Source organism: Hyperoodon ampullatus, assembly GCF_949752795.1.
Source record: "Hyperoodon ampullatus genome assembly, chromosome: 12".
NCBI lineage: Eukaryota > Metazoa > Chordata > Mammalia > Artiodactyla > Ziphiidae > Hyperoodon > Hyperoodon ampullatus.
The window spans coordinates 59,177,700-59,200,123 of record NC_136925.1 but is presented as its reverse complement, the minus strand read 5'-3'; the positions used below and the strand labels follow the sequence as shown (position 1 = coordinate 59,200,123).

Below are 22,424 nucleotides of genomic sequence, written 5' to 3'. Positions count from 1 at the left end.
AGTAATGTGGGTTTCATTCCCAGACCTCTGCTTTTCGCTTGTAGGGAGCTGCCATCTCACTGTGTGCCCATATGACATCTTCTTTGTGCAAGCACAGGAAGAAAGAAAGAGAGAAAGCAAACCCTCTGGTGTTTCTTCTTATGAGCCTTTAATTCCAACATGAGGGTCCTACCCCTGTGACTTTATTTAACCCTAATTACCTCCCCAAAGCCCCATCTTCAAATACCATCACATTGGAGGTTAGGACTTCAACATATGAATTTGGGGAGTACATATTAACCCAGATTTGTGGCAGAAGCAGGTTTTTTCATTGGCTGCCTTTGGTAGCATTTAGATTTTTCTAGCCTGCATTTCACTAGAGTTGTATCAAATTGAGGGGTCCAGGTTCTATGTCTAAATGGGGGAGGGGGAAGAGATATGTGTCAAGTTCAGGCTCCCCTCTCCTATCATTCAATTAGCCTATCCTGTCACTGTTATTCCCTGAGACTCTAGGATCATAGTATAGACATACATTCTCATAAGAGCCTCAGTTTCTGTTTTTGTTTATCACTTTGATTTCAAACATATATACATATAAATTTACCTTTAGGAAATTTCCCTTAATTTCTTACCGAGCTGATCAGTACATTTGAAGGTATGTTTAAGTTTTGAGAATCCAGATGGTTTCCAACTGAGGGGTGTTTAAAACAGCTAGCTATCCTACTGAAAGCTCAAGCTGTGATGGATACATTTCAGTTTTGCCAGATTCAGGATTGAGGAGGCTGGAATGCCATGACCACAGGCGCAGAGAACAGATCTTCCTAGTAATGTTTGAGGGTCTTGTGACACGATCCTATGGAGCATGGGTAGGAGGTTGAAAAGTGAGTTTCTCTTGAGGCAAAGCGAACTGTTGCATTCTGACTAGAGGAATGGCATGATTTGTTGTTGAGATTTTAGAATGCAGAAGATTAGAGATAGAAGTTTAGCCTCTAATCTAGGACAAGTATACGTGAGAGGAAAAGACAGCCTCCACTGGTAGAGTGGCTTGGGAAATAAGGAGAGAATACACACAAGTGTTGTTGTAGAGGTGGAAGTTGAAACACTTGGCAGCTCACTTGATGTTAGGGGTTAAGACTTTAATAAAACTCCAAAGGAAGAGATGGTTCATGGGGGAGAGAAGATGATGAGTTCTTTCTTGGAACCATTATCATAACTTGATTTATCAGATCATTTTTAGGTTTCTTCTTTCAACTGCCAAGAAAGGAGATTGGCCACATTTCTGAAACTGCACATTTCTCTCGTAATATGAATACCTATGAAGGTTGTGAATAATGAAGTTTAGACTGAGTGTGGCTTTTATCTGATTGAGAAGAATATGGAATAAATCACCCATGCTTTTTATGTTTCTCTCATAAATAGATCCATTTTTTGTGTAATTACTATAACAGCAGACCTAAGAATATTTAAGCTCTGATAAAAAGTATTGATTGCAGAAGTTATTTGAAGTTTTATTTAAAGAAGATGGAGACCATGTTTAGGAAAAAGAAGATCAGACCTGTTAAGACTAATGACCCATGAGTTATTCCTTGAGACTCTGAATGCCTGAGTTTGTCATTCAGGTCACCATTGAGTGCCTAGTGAGAAGAGAGAAATGTGCTGGATTTAGTGGGGGCAAAGAGGAACAACAAAGTAAAAATGACAATATGCTAATTAATTCTGGGTGGTTGTTATTGTAAATGATGTTATTTTCTATAGGTATAAACTTTTTAAAATCAGAAGCAAGCAAATAACTTAAAAGATTAATGAGATACTTGCTTTGCTTTCCAGAAACCTACATCTAGAGGAGAAGACTTATTTATTCAAATAGCTAGAAGGCAGCAGGAGACTGAAGGGCTTTGAAAAGGTGAATTCAGTGTGATCCTGTTTACTAAGCTAAGCAAAGGCTTCATGGAGGAGGGGTTATCTATCTAGAGTGGAGGTTCACCCACAGAAGAGCAGTGTTAACTCAGCCATAGCCTGAGTGAGACACTCTTCGTTTTGTTGTTTTCCCCTTTTCATGGAATTGCCCTATAAATGAGGACTTCTTTTTATGGAGGCCTCATGTTTAAACATATAGAGAATAAGAAAGAAAGAGGGGAGCCAGAATTATAAAAGCCATTACTGGTATTTGTTTAATTTTCCTGAAATGTAAAGACCATACGTACGTATTTCTTTTACTCTTTAAAATTTTTTTTTATTTAAAAATTAAAAAAAAAAATTTTGACCGCATGGCATGCGGGATCTTAGTTCCCCGACCAGGGATGGAACCCGTGCCCCCTGCAATAGAAGCACGGAGTCTCAACCACTGGACCGCCAGGGAAGTCCCCATATGTATTTCTTTTTTTCTTTTTTCTTTTTTTTGCGGTACGCGAGCCTCTCACTGTTGAGGCCTCTCCCATTGCGGAGCACAGGCTCCGGACGCGCAGGCTCAGCAGCCATGGCTCACGGGCCCAGCCGCTCCGCGGCATGTGGGATCTTCCCAGACCAGGGCACGAACCCACATCCCCTGCATCGGCAGGCGGACTCTCAACCACTGCGCCACCAGGGAAGCCCCCCATATGTATTTCTTAATTGTAGTAATGGCTAATCACAAATTCTGTGAGATCACCTTTTTTTAAATTATTTTTATCATCCCTTTTCCAACCAGAGGGCAAAGTTCCATAAATAAAATCAAATGACTCTTTGAACCAGTACTGTATTGTTAAAGTACAAAATTATTTTTGAGCCTTATTCCAATTCTTTTTCTAACCATAGCTCCACTTCAGATCCCCACTGCAGTCTGTGTGGATAAGAAAGGGAGATAAGAACTGTCCCCCAGAGAATGGGACTTAAGCTAGTCAGCCTTGGGTGCAAATTCAAGCCTACTACTCAGCAGCTGTATGAGTTTGTTCCATTGACTTAACTGTGCCTCAATTTCCTTGTCTATAAAATGAGACAATAATACCTGTCTCTGGATGGTGTGAAGATAAAATGAAATTAAATGTGATAGTATGTGTAATGTGCTTGGTACACATAAATACAATTGATAGCTATTACTGATGCTATAGCACCTATATTTTTCCTATGGGATGCATCTTTTTACCTGACCTTAGAAGTTAAGTCCCAGGACAGTTGTGCCATGCTCATCCTTAGACCTTCAGTTCTGGGTACAGTTCCTGACAGTGGTGCTTAATGAATGCTTGTTGGATGAATGACTCAAATCTAAATTCAAGTCAGTGATGGTGAATTATAAACAATGTTCAGTAAAGTATCTCTTATCCCTGAAACAAATGAACTTTGAATGTGTGGCACTGTGGCTTATGTATCTAATTTCTGGGCTGAACTGAACAGATACATAAGCCACAGTTCTGCTGTGCTACTTGTAGACACTTCATAGAAAGGGCCAAAATTCAATGAAGTGAATTATGATTTGGAAACCTGCATTTACTACCAGCTCTAAAGCAACATTATTTTGTATCTTAGAGAAAAATACTTAACATCAGTTTCTCCTACTTTCATTACAAGATAAAAAAATAGACTATGCCTTAAACTTAAATTTAATTTAAATTTAAAGAGCAGTGAATTCTACACCTCTGGATAAAAGCCAACATAGAATTCTGCATGAGGCAGTGTTATTCATTTGTATTGCTTACAATTACATCTAATCTTTAAACTATGCGTGAAGGAATAAAAAATGCCATGTAATGATTATTTCCGTACTCCTAGAGGAAACAAAAAGTTGGCCCATCTATTAAATTTCTCTAGAAAAAACAATCCTTAAATTATGATGAATCAATGCTAAAATAATACACTTTACTTAAATCTGCCAAAATTATTATGATAAATTATATATAAACACAGGTACTAGAAGTTTCAGGATGTGGAAACAAGTCTTGGAGAGTTAGTTTTAAAATATGCAGAATTAAATCAGTTATTTTTACATGTAAGTTGTATTGGGCTGAATGAAAAACTAAATTTTTTCTTCCCCCTAATTTGGGGCTATGGCATTTTATCATGTGGATCATCTGGTAGTAATTGAGTTCTGTCCTTTCATGGATGAAATTATTAGGCCTTTAAGCCATTAAAAAAAAAACGCACACACAACAAAAACAAAACCAAAAAGCAGACCAGCAACTGTAGCTTCAAAGGAGACCAAGAAGCAAAAACAATCCAGGGAGACAGAAATTGTTTGATGCAGAACCAAGGAAAGGTCTCGGTGTCTTTGCCGGGACCCTCCCAGCAGGAGCTGTGTCTGTTCAGAGGTGAAGCCAACTCAGTAACATCTGCCAGTGGGCTGGAAAGTCTTGACAGCAGGTTTGGGGAAGAAAACTCTTTTATTCTAAGGGCTTAAAAATTTGGACGCTATAATTGGGTTTTCAGAGGAACAGAATGTTGCTCCATCCTGGTCAATTATTACTGTAAATAACTAATTTTAAATTAAAAAATCATGAGAGGAAACAGACTATTGTTGCACTGACTCAAGATTAGGGAAATAAACATTTTTTACATTTTGGGGGACTCTGTATTATATATTCAAGTGTAATAGCATAACACAAATGCGATATATATGTAACATTCAAGGAAGTGTCCTAGATAGATTATGGATAGGGAATATGAGAACTAATATTTGATGATGTTTGTATATACCATGCCCTGTTGTAGGAGTTTCTAATATTTCATGTGATTCTCACAATCACCTTATCATATAGGAAAAAAAGACTCAATTAATTACCTTGTCAGGGGCAATTCAGCTAATAAGTGATGAACCCAGAATTCTAAAAATATATTATAAAATTAATATTTCTTCAGTGTAAACAACTCAAACACAGAAGGCCATAAAGTGAAAAGCAAAAAGTTCTAATTTCTACCATTCAAGTTCTGCTTCTCATAAGCCATCATTAAAGTTTTCTTGTATTTTTCTGAAATTTCCTATACATATGCAATCATACACCTTTATGTCTATTTCTGTTTACATTTTAAGACCTCTCTCTTTACATATATATTTTTTCTTGTTTTTATTTTTAGACTTCAAAGGAATTAAACTATATATTTTGACACTTGCTTTTTACATTTAACTATCTCTTGCAAAATATTTCACTCCAGTATGTACAGATCTATTTAATTCTTTTATGACTGTGTAGTAGTCCACTGTCTGAATTTAATATAATTTAATTGATAACATTAAATATTTTCAGTTTTCTGCTATTACATACTTCCTGTCTGTATTAGTTTCCTCAGGCTGTCATAACAAAATATCATAGACTAGGGTGGCTTAAACAGCAGATATTTATTTCCCACAGTTCTAGAGGCTACAAGGTCCAAGATCAAGATGTTAACAAGGTAAGTTACACTCTGAGGCCTCTTCTTTTGGGTTGTAGATGGCTCTTTTCTCATTGTGTCCTCCCATGGCAGAGAGAGAAAGAGAAAGAGAAAGAGAGCACTCTCCTGTCTCTTCTTATAAAGACACTAATCCTATTGGATTAGGGCCCTACACTTATGACCTCATTTAACCTTAATTACCTCCATAAAGGCTCTCTCTCCAAATATAGTCATTTTGGGGATGGGGACTTCAATGGATGAAGTTTTGGGGGATACAGCATTCAGTCCACTCTCCGACATTGCCTTTTAACAAACTTCTAACATGTTGCCAATCTGATAGGTGAAAGAGTACGTTGTTTTCATTTCCATTTATTTAGTTATGAATGACTTTTGACATCTTTTTCTCTATTTGTAACGACTTGTATCTCTTTGCTATATACTCTTCACTCATGCAACTCTGCCTGTTTCTACTATTGTCTTTTTGTTTATCAGAGCTTTTTTTTTCTTTTTTTTCTGCTTTATAACAAATTTAATCAGTTATACATATACATATGTTCCCATATCCCCTCCCTTTTGCGTCTCCCTCCCACCCTCCCTATCCCACCCCTCCAGGCGGTCACAAAGCACCGAGCTGATCTCCCTGTGCTATGCGGCTGCTTCCCACTAGCTATCTACCTTACGTTTGGTAGTGTATATATGTCCATGCCGCTCTTTCGCTTTGTCACAGCTTACCCTTCCCCCTCCCCATATCCTCAAGTCCGTTCTCTAGTAGGTCTGTGTCTTTATTCCTGTCTTACCCCTATGTTCTTCATGACATTTTTTTTTCTTAAATTCCATATATATGTGTCAGCATACAGTATTTGTCTTTCTCTTTCTGACTTACTTCACTCTGTATGACAGACTCTAGGTCCATCCACCTCATTACAAATAGCTCAATTTCGTTTCTTAGAGCTTTTTTATATCAAGGGAATTGGCCCTTTGCTTGACATAAGTGTTGTGAATATTTTCCTCATTATTTTGGTAATTTAATGTTTACTTATCTTTGCTCAGCTGAGTGTTGCTTCCAGTTCTTTCCTCTATTAACCTATAGTCCACTTCTCCACAGTAGGAGGATGGGTCACTTTAGATAAAGTTGGAGTGTCCATGCATTTTTATTGCACTGTTTTGTCTCCCCTGTCATTCTGTGATGCTGAGCTATGTTCCTATCAGATATCCCCGATTTCTGCAGTTTTTATCCTTCATAAAACATGTTGGTCCACGTGTGTCTCTCTACCCTGCATAGGATTGGCAGAAATCCAGTTATACTCATACCTTTGATATATGTATTGCTGCACTGAATAGCATGCACTGACTAATAGCACTGTTGGATAAGATTTACAATGTGAAAAGTGGTAATCTGTGAAGATGGTTTGGCTGGGATATGGAGTGTGGTCCAGAAAGCAAGCTCCTAAACATTTAAGAAGATAAGTATGTGGCTATTGGTATAATTCAGGTAGGATGTGTAGGAGGTGTAGACTAGGATGATTGCTGTGACTGGAAAGTAGCTTGAAGGATATTTTGAAGATGAGAAATATGAAATAGGATGAGCCGTATTGCTTTGGCATATTCTAAATATTCAGTGTTCTCATGAAAAAAACTCGACTTTCAAATATGTTATAGAACCAGAGACTCAGCCATCAGCTAATATTTGGGGAACTCTTTTTTTTTTTTTTCAGAAGTCTTAATTAACAAAGCTTCTAACTTTATCCAGATTTGGGTGCTCATCTCAGTTTGCATTGTTTGTCTAAAGAGAGGGAAGAAACAAATGAAGGGTGACAGAAGAAAATAATTGTCATTGATAATTACTGTCAGCATCAAACCCATTTTTATTTCAACTGAGCATTGCTTGTGTTTATTTCAGGCAAATCTGTTAGTCCAGAGGTTTGTGATGTTTCAAGAGCTGCAGCTTCATTTTGAGTTTGGCCCTTACCATTGTTTTGTCTTCATGCTTAGGCTGTTTTCCCTCATGGTAGGGAAATGGCAGCCTCAATTTCTGATGTAACACTTTCTCTTTCATGTCTTGGGGAAGGGAGAGGACAGCTCTTCTGTCAGCCACCATGGAAAAGTCCCTGTGGTTTGACCAATTTAAGTTCATGTCAAGGATGGGATCACATAAATGGGTTTAGGTCACTTAGGGGAAGTAGGAATCATTCTTAGCCCAATGGTGTAGTTAAGCAGTTCAGGATTCTGGTAGGAAAATCAGTGCTGGAGGGCAACCAAAAATGATCATTCTCTGGCCTTTGCTTCTCTACCGTTCTAGAATATGAACCATATGACTGTCAGATTCATGTATGATGCATCTTTGTTTCCCCCCTTGGCACCTAACAAAGAGCAAACAGTAGAGTAGATATAAGTGTGTGGGGGTTTTTTTGTTGTTTTTTAGTTGATTAGTTGAGTGCATGAATGAATGGATGGAGGGCATCTCTTTGAGAGAAAAGATTTTCAGAGCAAAATGATAAGGAACGTTTATATTCAAAATTATACATCAACACACATAAGTGTCAATGTAGCTAAGTTTCTTTTGGAGAAAGGAAGGTGGTCGTAATTCAGAAAAAGATCTCTGTCGAGAAAATACGGCTCAGTCTTATATCTACAAATTTGAAACTCAAATCCTAAATAAATTGACAAGGCACACATAAATTTGTATTTCATATGATGACATATTTTGCAATAAAACATTTGACCATGGTGATATTTTTTTGCTTGAATATTTATAACATAAAGCCTTAAAATTTGATTTTGAAATACTGGCATTTGTGAATAAATTATTTGCATAGTTTTGCTTGTTATCTATGTGGGCACAATGTTAAAAATGTATTTAAAAACCCAGAACCCAATTTATAATAATACATCACTTTTTGAGCACCTACAAGGTGTCTGTTGCTTTATATGTACCAGCCATTTGATTCTCAAGTAATCTTATGAGTAACTCTCATTATTACTGATTTTCTGATAAAGAAACTGAGATAGAGACGTTAAGCAACTAGGAAACAGAGATAGAAAGTCACATAATTATCAATTCCATTTTTTGTGGTGGGAATAATTAAAATCTAGTCTTTAACAAGTTTGATGCAATTATATTACAGTGTATAAATGTATCAAGTCAGCATGCTGTACACCTTAAATTTACACAATGTTATATGTCAAATATATTTCAAGGAAAATAAGTAAATATGAAAATAAGGGAGCAAGATTCAAACCCAAGAAAATGTGGTCCAACAATGCTCTTCCATTATGCTACTTGCTTTAGGTTGGGTTCCCAGATTCAGTCCTTTAAGACAAGGTTTTATGTTCAAGGATTGATTAAGGAAGTTCCAGGAGAAAACAGTAGGGGGCAGAGTAAGGCTAGGGAAGGGGAAGCAGCCAAGCAAGGGTGTGACTGCCTTGTAGTTCCAGGTTTAACTTAATCCCACTGTCTTAGCCCCTTTGGTCTCCTCTAACAGAATACCATAGACTAGGTGGCTTCTAAACAACAGAAATTTATTTCTCACAGTTCTGGAGGCTGGGAAGGCCAAGACCAAGACCAACGTGCTGGCAGCTTAGCTCTCTGGTGAGAACCTTTTACTCAGAGATAGCTGTTTTTTCACTGTGACCTCACATGGAAGAAGGGGCAAGGGAGCTCTCTGGGGTCTCTTATAAGGGCACTAATCCCATTCATGAGGATCTGTTCTCATGACCTGATCACCTCCCAAAGGTCTCACATGTAATACCATCAGCTTGGGGGTTAGGATTTTAATATATCAATTTGGGGGGCAGGGACACCAATATTCAGTCCATAGCACCCATGAAGAATATAAAGTATGTTTAGAGTTGTCCTATTTAACACAAGATTACCAGACATTCATATTCTCTTACCTTTTACCTTCCCTAGAGGAATGTACATTTTCTGGTATTTCTTGCTGTTTGCAAAGTGAATCCAAAATCATGCCTCTGGTGCCTAGAAATTAGGCACCAGAACCTGGGTGATGGGTACACAGTAAAGGCTACAGGGATCTGAAGTGATCTTGGTGGAGTAGACACTGCCCCATCTACTACCCTGCCAATAAAGAGGCCAGTACATCAGTGTGGTGGTTAGGAACACCGACTCCCAGTCCAGGCCACCAGAGGTCAAACCAGGGCTCTGACACTTGGGCAAGCTTCTTAACTTATATGTGTTTTACTTTCCATTTCTATAAAATGTGTGAAAATTCTATTACCTAAGCTCATTAGGTTGTTTTGAGGATTAATGAATGTAATATTTATGTTTATATGTCTAGTCTGTATATAAACTAGAGCCTGAGAGCCTGATGGAAAGTAAGAACTAGCGTGATGTGACTTGCACAAGGTCATGTCGCACAGGTGGTTAGTGGCACAGCAGGAAGTCAACTTGGTCTCCAAACCTCCAGGTCATTCCACTACTCCTTGCTGGCCATATAAGTGTTAATTTAAATTTTCTTAGAGTAGGTAGGTGATCTCTAGCTTATTAAATATCTTAGTTAACCAAAAATTAATATATAAATATAGGGCCAGAAGCTATGTTAGAGTTCATGAATAGTCTATTAAAAATTCAAAAAACAATACATACACTGAGCATGCTGTGTTATGAACTTTCTTAAAGGTAATTTTCTGTTTTATTTTGTTTTTTTTTAAATATGCTTGAAGTGTTTGGCAAAAGTACCTCATTAATTCACATGCAGAAATTAATGACTGTAAATCATAATGTTTTACCTTTCTCAAGGGTATTGGCATGTTCACCAAGTAAAACAGCCTTAGTACTAAGTGCCTATTAAGTGCAATTTCAGAAATCAATAAGCAAGGGAGAGAGACATTTATGTGTGTTAGAGGGGGTGATTTTTTTCCCCATATTGCCTATTAAGGGCATTTTATTGAAGTAACTTTGTTATTAACTTACCCAGATCCAATTAAGAATAATAATTAAAATAAAATAGTAAAACAAAAGCAAAGCAGTTTTATATGGCAAGTTTCCTAAGAGAAAAAAAGCTATTTTCAGATAGCACATACATAAATGCACACACATATTGATAAGTTGATGGTATATAGTTGTGTGATTATTAATCAAGGCTCTTGGTTGCAAGTAACAGAAACCCAACTTGAACTAGCTTAGGAAATAGAAAGGAATGTACTGATCCATGAAATAAGAGGAAAGGTTGAATAAATAAGCCACAGAATGGCAGAGATGCAGCTGGTTTCAGGAACAGCTTAAGTTAGGTATTCAAAGACTGTCTTGTCTTTGGCACTTTTCTGTGTGCTGACTTTATTGTATCTCACTACATGCTGGCTTCTTCCACAATCTCCACCTTCTAGAAGGCAGTGGGTTCTTTTTCATAGTTTGAAAATCCCCAAAAAGGATTGATGCATTGAGCACCCATCCCTGAACTGGTCAATTGTGGTTGCATGGGCATGGTCATGCAGGAAGATGGTAGTTCCTAGGAGAATTCAGGATTGCAGTACGGAGTGAATTATTTCCCAGAGATCTCCTTTCCCTCAGTTTTTCCCTTTTCTTCATTTCTTTTAGTCATCTCCATCTGGTTTGAACATGATTTCCTGGGCTTTAGCTGCCAAGTCCATTCAAGCTGTGACCTCTTGATGCCATATCAATAAGTCGGGTTTTACTTTGAACCCTGAACTTTTTCAGAGTGGATTACCTGTGGGACAGTGATATCATTCTCTTGCTCAATTTGGTTGCCTCTTAAAAGTCAGATATATTGTCATTCTCAAAGAGTTCTCCCCATCAGGGATGAAGATAAAGAGGGAGAAAGGGAGAGAGGGAAGCAAATAGTCACATGACCTTATAATCATCTATCTATACAACTAGTTCTGGCTAAAATGTTCTCATAGGCTGCCTCACTTTATGAGCCAGGTGCCCTTTGGATAACCTTTGTCAGAGCTGGTTTACCTGCTATTATATGGACAGCAACCTGTGCTTCAGGTGCGTATGTAAAGAGGGATGCCAGGAACAAGAATGGGCAGGAAGAAAAGTGGTGATGGGGATTTACAAAATTGCCAGCTCGTTACAGATTCCACCCATCACCTCTTTCCTTTTGTTTTAATTTTTAATTTATTAGACTGCAAGTTGGTTTTGGAGAGCTATGTTCCACTCATGTTCCAACAAGTCACATCTTAGATGGGTAGACTTGGAAGAATAAGTATAGGAAAATTGCTCATAAGAGCTCTAATCACCTCCTGTTTTTCTCACTGAGCTCAGTATACTTAGACCAGTCAAGAAGGGCATTTTATCCCCCTCTTTTTTACCCGCCAAAAATGAAAACAAAAGCAAGATAACACATATATTTAGCTATAGATAATGAATCTTATTTTTTTTTTACTTTTTACACTTTTTATTTTGAAATAATATCAGACTTACAAAAAGAGCTGTAAAATAGTAGAGTTCCCTAAATGCTAGCATCTTACATTTATTTAGTTTGATTATCAAAACCAGGAGATTACCCTTGATACAATATTATTAACTAATCTACAGATCTATTCAAATAAGAGGAAACAATGTATATTTGTGATAATTTCACATCACAAACAAATGCAGAGACAACCATGGCCTAGGTACAGGTGTAAAAATCTGAGAATTGTTAGCTTTTTATTTAAAAATATTGAGGTGGGGGGCTGTATTAGATTCCTAGAGCTTCCATAATAAATGACCACAAGCTGGGTAACGTGAAACAGGAGAACTTTATTCTCTCAGAGCTCTGGCAGCCAGAAGTCCAAAATCAAGGTGTTGACCGGGCCATGCTTTCTCAGAAGGCTCTAAGGGAGAAACCTTCCTTTGCCCTTCCAGCTTCTGCTGCTTTCTGGGGTTACTTGGCTTGTGGCAACTTGACTTCAGTCTCTGCCTCTGTCTTCACATGGCCATCTCCGTGTGTGTGTGTGTGTGTGTGTGTGTGTGTGTCTGAGTCTGAATCTCCTTCTCCTCTCTCTTCTATTAAGACACTAGTCATTGGATTTAGGACCCATCCTAAGCCAGTGGAAACTCATCTTAACTAATTACATCTGCAAAGACCCTATTTCCAAATAAGGTTACATTCTGAGGTTCCAGGTGGACATGAATTTTGGAGGAACATTGCTCAACACAATGTAGGGGAATTAAGCAAAAAATAAGTTTCTTTCTGCAAGTGTTAGTCCTAAGGTAATTGATATTTGAAAGTTGAGAAAACATGGTTACATTCAGGCTACCTTTTTTTTTAATAAATATATTTATTTTATTTATTTATTTTGGCTGTGTTGGGTCTTCATTGCTGTGTGCGGGCTTTCTCTAGTTGTGGTGAGCAGGGGCTACTCTTTGTTGTGGTGTGAGGGCTTCTCATTGCAGTGGTTTCTCTGGTTGCGGAGCATGGGCCCTAGGCATGTGGGCTTCAGAAGTTGTGACACGTGGGCTCCAGTAGTTGTGGCACATGGGCTCAGTAGTTGTGGCTCGCAGGCTCTACGGCGCAGGCTCGGTAGTTGTGGCACACAGGCTTTGTTGCTCCTTGGCATCAGGCTACCTTTTAAAGGTAGTGCTCACTGGACTTGTTGATTGACTGCATCTCTGGGAGATGGTGAGGGAAGCGGGATGCAGCATAAGTCACTGGAGTTGAGATGATCAGGAAGTTAGGAGGCATTGCATTTGATGATTCAGCTTCCTTAATGTTGGCTGCATGAAAAAGGTAGTAGTCACTTCATTTCCATTCAATAAGTAGTTATTAAGTAGTCTGGGTGTTGCAGGGACTTTGCTTTGACCTGACTAAAGAGGTCAAGAAAAGATGGGGTCATGAGAAACAGTATAAATATCTGGGGGTTTTCAATGTCTAGGTTATTTTATCGTCAATGTTAATTTTCATCTTTGTCTTGGCTATGCTTAGTAGCTCTTGTTTTTTCTTCTTCTTCTTTTTTACTGCTAAGTCCTCTCAATAGTATCCCAAAGTTCCAGTTTCTTGAACTAACTGAAGGGATTGTTTTACCTGCTAAAATCCTTCAGGTTGAAGACTTCCCTCTCTTTTTCATCTGCGTTTTTGTTCTCCGGCTGTTTTTTAGTATGCACCCACGCTAACAGATAACCCGCAGCTGCCAGGCCATCCTTGCCTGGCTTCTGTTGCATACGAAGGTGGGCGTACAGGCCTACCATCTGTTCTAGGTCTGTAAATTCCATCTATGTGCAAGAACACAGTGATCAATCACACAGTTTAATATGTCATGAGGTGGGTGTCATTGCCACCCACTTCCATAGGCACTTTTAAAAAATATTTCTCTTTATTTATTTCTTCTGCTGGCATATAGCCAACTAAAAGCAAAATTCAATTAAATGTTCATTACAGTCTCAGGAATACCAATTTATTTATATTTGTGTACTTTATCTTGCCATGACCTTCTTTGACAATTTCTATCACTGTAATATTTTTTTGAATAGAGGCAAATTTTTGTCATTACCAATTTGACTGTGATAATAATGTGACACCTATGAAGTAGTAATCAAAATAGGAAATCCTTTGTAAGTGCTGCCCCTTATAGACAAGCACTGATAGACAAATAAACCTTACAGCCTTATTTGTCTCTGAAATATTTAAATACAAAAGTATAGCACTCCACCATTGTTTCAAACAAGGCAGTGATGCAAAAGGAAAATTCTTTCCTGTGGACTGTTACCAAGAGCACAAGAAAGAGTAGTGTTGAGTGTTTGCATTCAGCCAACAAGCAGTGTGAGTCATGGACCCCTTGTGCGCCTCACTCTCCTTCCTCAGATGTACTCACTGGTCTCTGCCTCAGCCTTACTTGGGAGAAAAGAAGGATATCACAGCAGGGGATAAAACTCAAGTGCTATGACTGCTTCAGATGTTTGTGGAACTGGTTGTGGCAGCAGAAGATAATGTGCAGCCATCATTTGGTGATCTGTAGCCATGCACTGGTGTCACTAGGCTCTTAAGCATGACAGGAAGCTTTGTGGGAAATTCTCTCCTGTGCTGGGCGCCATAAGCCAATGGCCCTGTCCCGCTCTCATCAAGGAGCTCTCATTCCCTGGAACTTGGACCCTGCACTGTCGGGTTATTCCCATCCATGGGGTCTCACTTAATTATCCCCCATGGTCAACTTAAAATTCTCTATCAAGAAATTCTCCTCTTTTCAGGAGTTTGATAACTCGTATTTTTCCTCCCACGTCTGTGGCCTCTTCACTCAGTAGTTAGCCTTACGTATCATTCTCAGGCACTTCTCTTTCTTTGTCTCTTTCATCTCACAGTAGAAAAAAATTATTTTTTTCCAAGGGCTTCACTTCCTCCAAGGCTTCCTATATTTTCTTATGATCAGTACCTAGGTTTGCCTGCAGTAAGTTTCCTTCTTGTTTTATGAGTGTATTTTTCTTAGGAAATCCTCCTTTTCTAGGCTGTACTATCCATTTGTAACCTGGGGCTTGGGTTGCAATTTAATTCTCCTTAAAGCCTTCACTGAGTTTCGAGGAGAGACCTTGTTATTTGCTCTCCTTAGGAGAGAGCACAGTTAAAGGTCACAGTCTGTCTCCTCTCCCTAGAGGCTAAGGGTACTTGGACTGGGTCTCAAGGAGGGCAGGAGACTCCCCAGGCATGGCGCTCCCTCCCAGTCTGGCACTGCTCCCCTGAGGGCAGTATTGCATGGGGATTTTCACAGTGGCTCTGAAAGCACCTCCTGGCATTGACATCTGCCTGACAGTTGTCGGCAAGTTGCCTTATGTGAAACCCTTCATCTGCTCGCTCACTGGGAGCAACCTCCAAGGTCATTGGTGCGTCTCCAACATATCTTCCTTCAACAACGAGTTGCAGCAGAAGAATACTGACCTTGGGGTCAGACCAGCCTAGTTTCAAATCCCCATCCACCACTTCCTAGCCATGGTACTTTGAACTTGCTGCCTAAACCTCTGAGTCTTAGTTTTCTCATCTGTACAATGGAGACAATAACATTTACCTTATAGATTTGTTATAAATAGCAAATGAAATATGTGAAATGACTCAATAGTGGCTGGTAGTTAGTAGGTGCTAAATAAAAGACAGATGTTACTATTATTGTTCCTAGAATGCATTGTTAGCTTGACAACTTGGTGTTGGCTTCAGCACTTCCTTTATACATACAAAAGGCACTTGTTCTTAAAGAGATTTTTTAAAGAAGTTTATTGGAAGCTCCTCTAAGACAGGCACCACCCAGCCTCACATACTCTGCCCCCACCCTCTCTTAGCGCCCTCTTGCTGTGCCATTATGAAGGCCTCTAGTTTATGTAGCTGCCTTGGCAACAGCCAACCCTCATTTGCCCTAAGGACTCCTATCCAGGACCTACCTTGTAGAGCTCGGTACAACCTACAGGTTCTGCCTGAACTTAGAAGGCACGTAGCAAAAATCTCACATGTGCCTGAATATTTTACTATGGACATATTAGCAGTTTCCTGTCCCCCTTGGAGTACTGAGGTGCCCAAATAAGTACTTGCAAAAAAGCTCAAACTAAATGTGGAAACTACAATCTCGTAGAAATCCTGGGCTGTCCTGTGTACTTGTTATATATTATGCAATCATGCTTGAACAATAACTGTCATTTTCAAGCAAAATAGAAAATAGTTTCTGTCTTCAGGGCACACGATCTTCTAGAGATGAGGCAAGTGCAAACACAACATGTGCAACCATGTCATTTTCTGTGAATGTGATGTTAAAAATGTACGTGTGGGTTAGGTGTGGCAGGACTCTATGCAACACAAAAGAAAAGCTGGATTTAAAAACTTGAAACTCTGGCTGCCCACTCAGAGCTCTACTCACTGCCTACTGCTTCTCTCTTGGGCTGCTTAGATTTTCATATATATATATATATATAAACATATATATATATAAACATATATATATAAAGAAAACTAGAAAATCAAAATGGAGAGACTTAGGAGAAAATAGCTGAAAACACTTCATCTTTATGACTGTCTAAAGCAAGGATTTTAAAATGAATTGTTTGCATTTGAGTAGTTAGGGCTAAAAGAACAAATGTGGATGAGCTCTAAGACAGCTAAACTCTTGGAAATTTAGGAACACACCAGGCCTTCTTTGGCAGTTGAGCAGAAGGTTCAAAGAACCCTGTAACTAATGGCAACACCTGTAGCCCAGCTAAGCTAAGTACAGGGCTCATCCACTTCCTCTGGATATAAGGCTCCTTGGGTTGTTAGGATGTGCTTAGCTCATTCTGGGTTCCTGGACAATGTTCTGAAGGGAACTTACAGAAGGGACAATGGAAGGAGCATAGTCACCTAAATCACGCTTTCAGGACCAACTTTACCACTCATTCTATTTTCACCAGTTTCCTTCTTCTAATTTGAGCAGTGTCACGGGAGTGCATCGCTACAATGACTTTTTCTCTCCTAAGTTCTAATGGTAAGATTCTTGTTAGAGTTTGATTTTAATCACTAAAATAAAAATATCCTTTATTGAGCCCTCCTTTGTGCCTAGCACTATGCTCTGTACCATATAGATAGATGATAGATGATAGAAAGATAGATAGATAGGTGATACATGATCTATTACTGCCAGTAGGGATGGGTAAAGATAACATTTTGAGGTGGCAGAGAGGGAGACTGTAGGCGTTTATGCCTATGTGATTCTTTTTTCTATGTGAAAAAGAGAGAGACAGAGAGACAGAGACAGAGAGATGGAGAGAGAGACAGAGAGTGCCAGGGCAAAGTAAAACCTGGAAGAGAGCAAGCAAGTTTTGAAACAGCTGCTATGCAGAATGGTAAGGGAAACAACAGTGAGTTAAAAAAGCAAACAACAGATTAGTAAAGTCCTAGGATTCTTGGAGGAGTAAACGGTTATCGCATCTTTGCTGTTGCCATTGTCTTTGCCACTGTCATCACTATCAGCACCATCATCATCATCACTGTCATCATCTCCAGAACAAATTGTGCTTCAGCCACATAGCTGTTACCATAGTTGAGAAAACTATTCCTTTGAAAAACTAATAATCATTTATGCTAGTTTCACGCTTATCGTAGGGTGTTGTAGGGTGTTTTTATTCATTGCATCCTCCCTCTCACCTGTGCTTCCTTAGGTTAAGCCCGTGATACAGAGAGGCCACGAGAGTCTGGTCCATCACATCCTGCTCTATCAGTGCAGCAGCAACTTCAGCGACAGCGTCCTGGACCACGGCCACGAGTGCTACCACCCTAACATGCCCGATGCCTTCCTCACGTGCGAGACTGTCATTTTTGCGTGGGCCATTGGTGGAGAGGTGGGCCAATGATTACTGAGATGTAACGAAGTTAATTGATCATTTTTCCCCCTACAAGTCTAACACTTACTTGTAAAACTCTATATACTATTTTTTAAATGTATTTATTTATTTTTGGCTGCGTTGGGTCTTCATTGCTGTGCGTGGGCTTTCTCTGGTTGCTGCGAGCAGGGGGCTACTCTTCATTGCGGTGCACGGGCTTTCTCACTGTGGTAGCTTCTCTTGTCGTGGAGCATGGACTCTAGGTGCACGGGCTTCATTAGTTGTGGCATGTGGGCTCAGTAGTTGTGGCTCACAGGCTCTAGAGCGCAGGCTCAGTAGTTGTGGTGCACGGGCTTAGTTGCTCCGTGGCATGTGGGATCTTCCCGGACCAGGGCTCAAACCCATGTCCACTGCATTAGCAGGCGGATTCCTAACCACTGTGCCACCAGGGAGGCCCTATATAGTATTTTTGATATGAGGGTGGTTTATTTTTCTTTCCATAGGAAGTAATTCTTTCCTTAAGCCATTTTATTTGATCAACTATAGATTAATGGAGTTGAAAAACGTTGAAATATCGTTGAGAATGGCTGGCTTTTGGGTGGAACAGAGCTCTGAGGGACTTTCACAGGAGAGTATGTTATGGAATTTTGCTTGTTTAGGGTTTTTCCTATCCACCTCATGTTGGATTATCCCTCGGCACTCCGTTAGACCCTCATTATGTGCTCCTGGAAGTCCATTACGACAATCCAACATATAAGGAAGGTGAGTGTATTCTTTATACATTCTACCTATGATTTTAAAAGTTTTGTAACTTTTTATTTTAACAGAGTTAAACAGACTTAAAATAAAATAGCATCCAGTGGTAGAAAGAATTAACCTATACATTTGTCATCCAATTAGGATACTTTTATTAGAATGAAAAAGGGCACTATTAATAGTTACACTGGGACAACAGTCATTAACCAGCGATGAACCAGGCAAATGGGCGCATGTGATCACTAATTTTAAAAAGCAATTTGCATATTACTTACCAGGAAGTAGAATAATAGCCTTTTTCCTTTATGATGTATATTAGTCCCAAATAAATGATGCTTACAAAATATTTTCTTTCTAAAAGCATATATAAAAAACTATCATTCATCACACTAGAAAATATTAAGCATTTTGCTGTGTGATAGGCAAACCATAAATATACTCAAAAATATTTATGCAGTGACACTGTGTAATATGATGTTGAAATGAAGAGAGGTAAGTATTTACACCTGAATTTACTATGTAATATTCCAAAGCCAACAAATGGAAGGATTTAATATGAAATTATCAACAGAAGAAACTTAAAGTTATTATTTTACACTGATTCGTGCAATTTTTCAGCAAATAGTGATCACCAATGATGTGCTGGATCTGTGTTTAACAACATAATGTCCCCACCCTCATGGACATTATAGTATAGGGGAAAAGAGAAACAATAAAATAATCACAACAATTAATACAAAATTATATATATGTTACTTGATCCAAAGGTCAGTTTGGTAGTCACAGGTAGGTAAGTCACCACTGCAGAGAAGAAGCAATTAATTTTATAGCGGAACAGATTTATGAAGTGTTGGGGCTCATACTGTCCATCCTTATGATAACTTATGTCACAGCAAGAGATGTGTCTTATTCATCTTTCCTCCCCACTGTTCCTGTTGTTGTGCTGTTCACATGATAGATTCTTAATAACTGTTTGTTGATCAAACGACTGATGAATTATTAAAAGACTGGTAATAAACTATAAAGAAAGTTGACCATTAATACTTTTCTCCATCACCAGGTGGTTTCTAGACCAAGGGGTTTTCACCTCTATGTAAATGTTACTGAACTTCACCTCAAAACAATATAAAATGAAACTCCTGTTGAGTTATTCTATATTCTAATGAATGACTTTAGAATTTTCGTTCTGTCTTCATGTTAGGTAATTGTGGAATATATCAGCTAGTCAACACAAACGTGTCTCCTATGGTATGCTGTGTAAGTCAAGAATGGTTGCAGACCATATGGCGACTCATCTTATAATTCCTCTTTGTGAAGCTGAATGATGCCGTGCGTTAATCTTTGCTTGTACTCCTTTCCCTTGTGAGATTTTTTTTTTTTTTTTTCGGTACGCGGGCCTCTCACTGCTGTGGCCTCTCCCGTTGCGGAGCACAGGCTCCGGACGCGCAGGCCCAGCGGCCATGGCTCACGGGCCCAGCCGCTCCGCGGCATGTGGGATCCTCCCAGACCGGGACACGAACCCGCGTCCCCTGCATAGGCAGGCGGACTCCCAACCACTGTGCCACCAGGGAAGCCCCGCCTTGTGAGATTTTTAAGAAAAGCCAATGAACCCATTTCTGGAAAACTTTTTCTTTTTTAAGAACTCAAACTCACTTTTAATTATTCTTGCTTAAATGCTCGTTCCAGGCTTGATAGATAATTCTGGATTGAGGTTATTTCACACGACAGATATAAGGAAATACGACGCTGGGGTGATTGAGGCTGGCCTCTGGGTAAGCCTCTTCCACACAATCCCTCCAGGCCTGCCTGATTTCCGGTCTGAGGGTCACTGCACCCTGGAATGCCTGGAAGAGGTATGCTATGTCTGAGTCTATGAGCTGCTGTTTCCAGATTAATCTATGCTCTTAGAAACTATGTTTGGAAAATTCCAAGTTAGTTTATTATTAATATTTTTCTAGTTGTCATGCTGTAAAACAATTATTTACAATTTTAGCAAGACCTTTATTGCTTTTTTAAATCTTGAAGACTACAGGTGTAGAATTCTAAAGACAGGAATAATTTTCAGGGTGTTTTCCTTCCTTTCCCCTCCTTTGATTGTTTCATAGTGGATACTTCACTTTCTCTTTTACAGTTTCGACCTTTGTTTGTATAGTCCCCTTTTCCTATCTCAACTTTATCTTTTATCCATATTTGTTTTCCATGATTCATTTTCATTTTTTTCTCATTTTCTCTGATTTATAGTTGCCTTCCCTTCTTTAACCAAAGAGCAAGAATAACTAATATAAAAATACATATTGGATAAGAGAAAACCATATATAAGTATTTCATAATGGCTGCTTCCACTTATAGTTCTTTTTTCTTGAATTAAAGTATTTCAACATGGATAGTATTCTTTATGAATTATAGGATATTGTGGTTGTGGACAGTATGGCAGACTGGTGGAGTGGAAAGATTGTGCTCTTCTGAGTTATTTAAGCCATTTACACCATGAATTAAATTACCATGACATCAACCACTAGCTGTAGGACCATGAGCATTTCATTTAATTTCACTCTCCCAGTTCAGTTTTCTTATCTGGAAAAGTGGGAATAGATTCTCCTTTTAAGAGTTTCAATGTGCAAGCTACCAACATACTGAAATCTTTTGCCAGGAGCTCTGACTGCTTTCTTACCTACTAAAAGAAGAAAAAAGAAAGATAATATTTAGAAGTGGTCCAGTTGGTCCTCAGCAAGCATTAGTTCCTTTTCTTTTCTCCCAGCCAGTATTGCTTCACAAAGATAACACTGCTAGGTATAAGTCAGGAAAAATCCAAATTCAAAATGTCTGGCAGCTCATGCATTCACTTAAATTGTGTAAGCTTTTCTTCTCAGTTGTCTCTACAAGTCTGTTTTAAGGTAAACTGTCTGAGCTTATTTGGGCTAATCAGGCCTCCCCTGTGTCCCCTGTAGGCTTTGGAAGTTGAAAAGCCAAGTGGCATCCACGTGTTTGCTGTTCTGCTCCACGCTCACCTGGCAGGCAGAGGCATCAGGCTGCGTCATTTTCGCAAAGGGGAGGAAATGGGATTACTCGCTTATGATGATGATTTTGACTTCAATTTCCAGGAGTTTCAGTACCTAAAGGAAGAACGAACAATTTTACCAGTATGATTGTTTTGTTCTTTTTCACTGAATGTCATCAAAGTCCTGAGACATAGGTCTGCTGAGAATTAGCCAGGTTTCTATTGGTGAAATAAATCGCTCATCCATATCCTCAAAGCCACCCACCATGGCTGTTGCACAAGCCACATGGAATGTGTTTGATCTGTTTTCCCAAACTGAAACTTATTTTTCTTACTATTCCCAGGGGCAACTCAAGTTGTTGATTTAAAAAGAAAATGAAAACTTGGGTTTTGTGCTGTAAGCATCTTTATTTTTTTTTAATTTTATTTATTTATTTATTTTTTACTTGACTCCCCAGTTAACAATCCTTTGGCTTGCAGTTCAGGTAATGGTAAGATCAGAAGTTTGCTTTCACCATAAGATAGTTTTTGGAAGTTTTATTTCAGTAAACATGAATATAAGGTAATTCTTTCATTTGACAAAGATATTTGGACATAGCTAATTATTCTATTGTGTGTAATCCAGCTTGCAACAGTACTTGGGGTTCTAGTGGAAGGACACAGAAGAGAATTCTATGTTTTATAATAATGAAGAATTTAAAAAATTTTATGATGCTTCATTTTGTCAAAATTTTTATTTAATGGCCATCAAGCTCAATAGTTATATAAATTCCTACCCTTATTCTCTTCTTAAAAGTCAGATACTTATACTAGTTATGAAGTGAGAGTAATAGCAGTATCTTTTCTACATGCAGAAATTCCCTGATACACCCTGAGAGTAGGAAGATGAAATCTGAGAAACAGTGATCTCAAGATCCTTAAGGACTACCCTCCATTGTATGGTGTTGTCTTGTCTTGGGACTCTCCAACCAGTTTCATGGGTTATCTCAGAACTCCCTGTGACACAAAACTGGTGTGCCATAAGTAGGGTATAAATATGTTGAGATACTGATCTCTGGGCTCTCTGAATATCTAGGCAGGGAGGACAAATCTGGGGGCCATTATCCAGAGCTCACTCCCTCTGAT

At 38.8% G+C, this 22,424-nt stretch overlaps 1 protein-coding gene across 1 annotated transcript in view; it reads left to right on the top strand.

Moving 5' to 3' along the window:
• Positions 1-22,424, top strand: part of MOXD1 (monooxygenase DBH like 1) — a gene marked incomplete at both ends in the record, with an annotated part of 77,683 nt that overhangs the window by 39,270 nt on the left and 15,989 nt on the right. The window contains 4 exons of the mRNA XM_079716738.1: positions 17,384-17,563; positions 18,205-18,307; positions 19,988-20,154; positions 21,250-21,441. Coding sequence (XP_079572864.1) covers positions 17,384-17,563; positions 18,205-18,307; positions 19,988-20,154; positions 21,250-21,441 — 642 coding nt within the window. The remainder of the gene's footprint in view (positions 1-17,383; positions 17,564-18,204; positions 18,308-19,987; positions 20,155-21,249; positions 21,442-22,424) is intronic.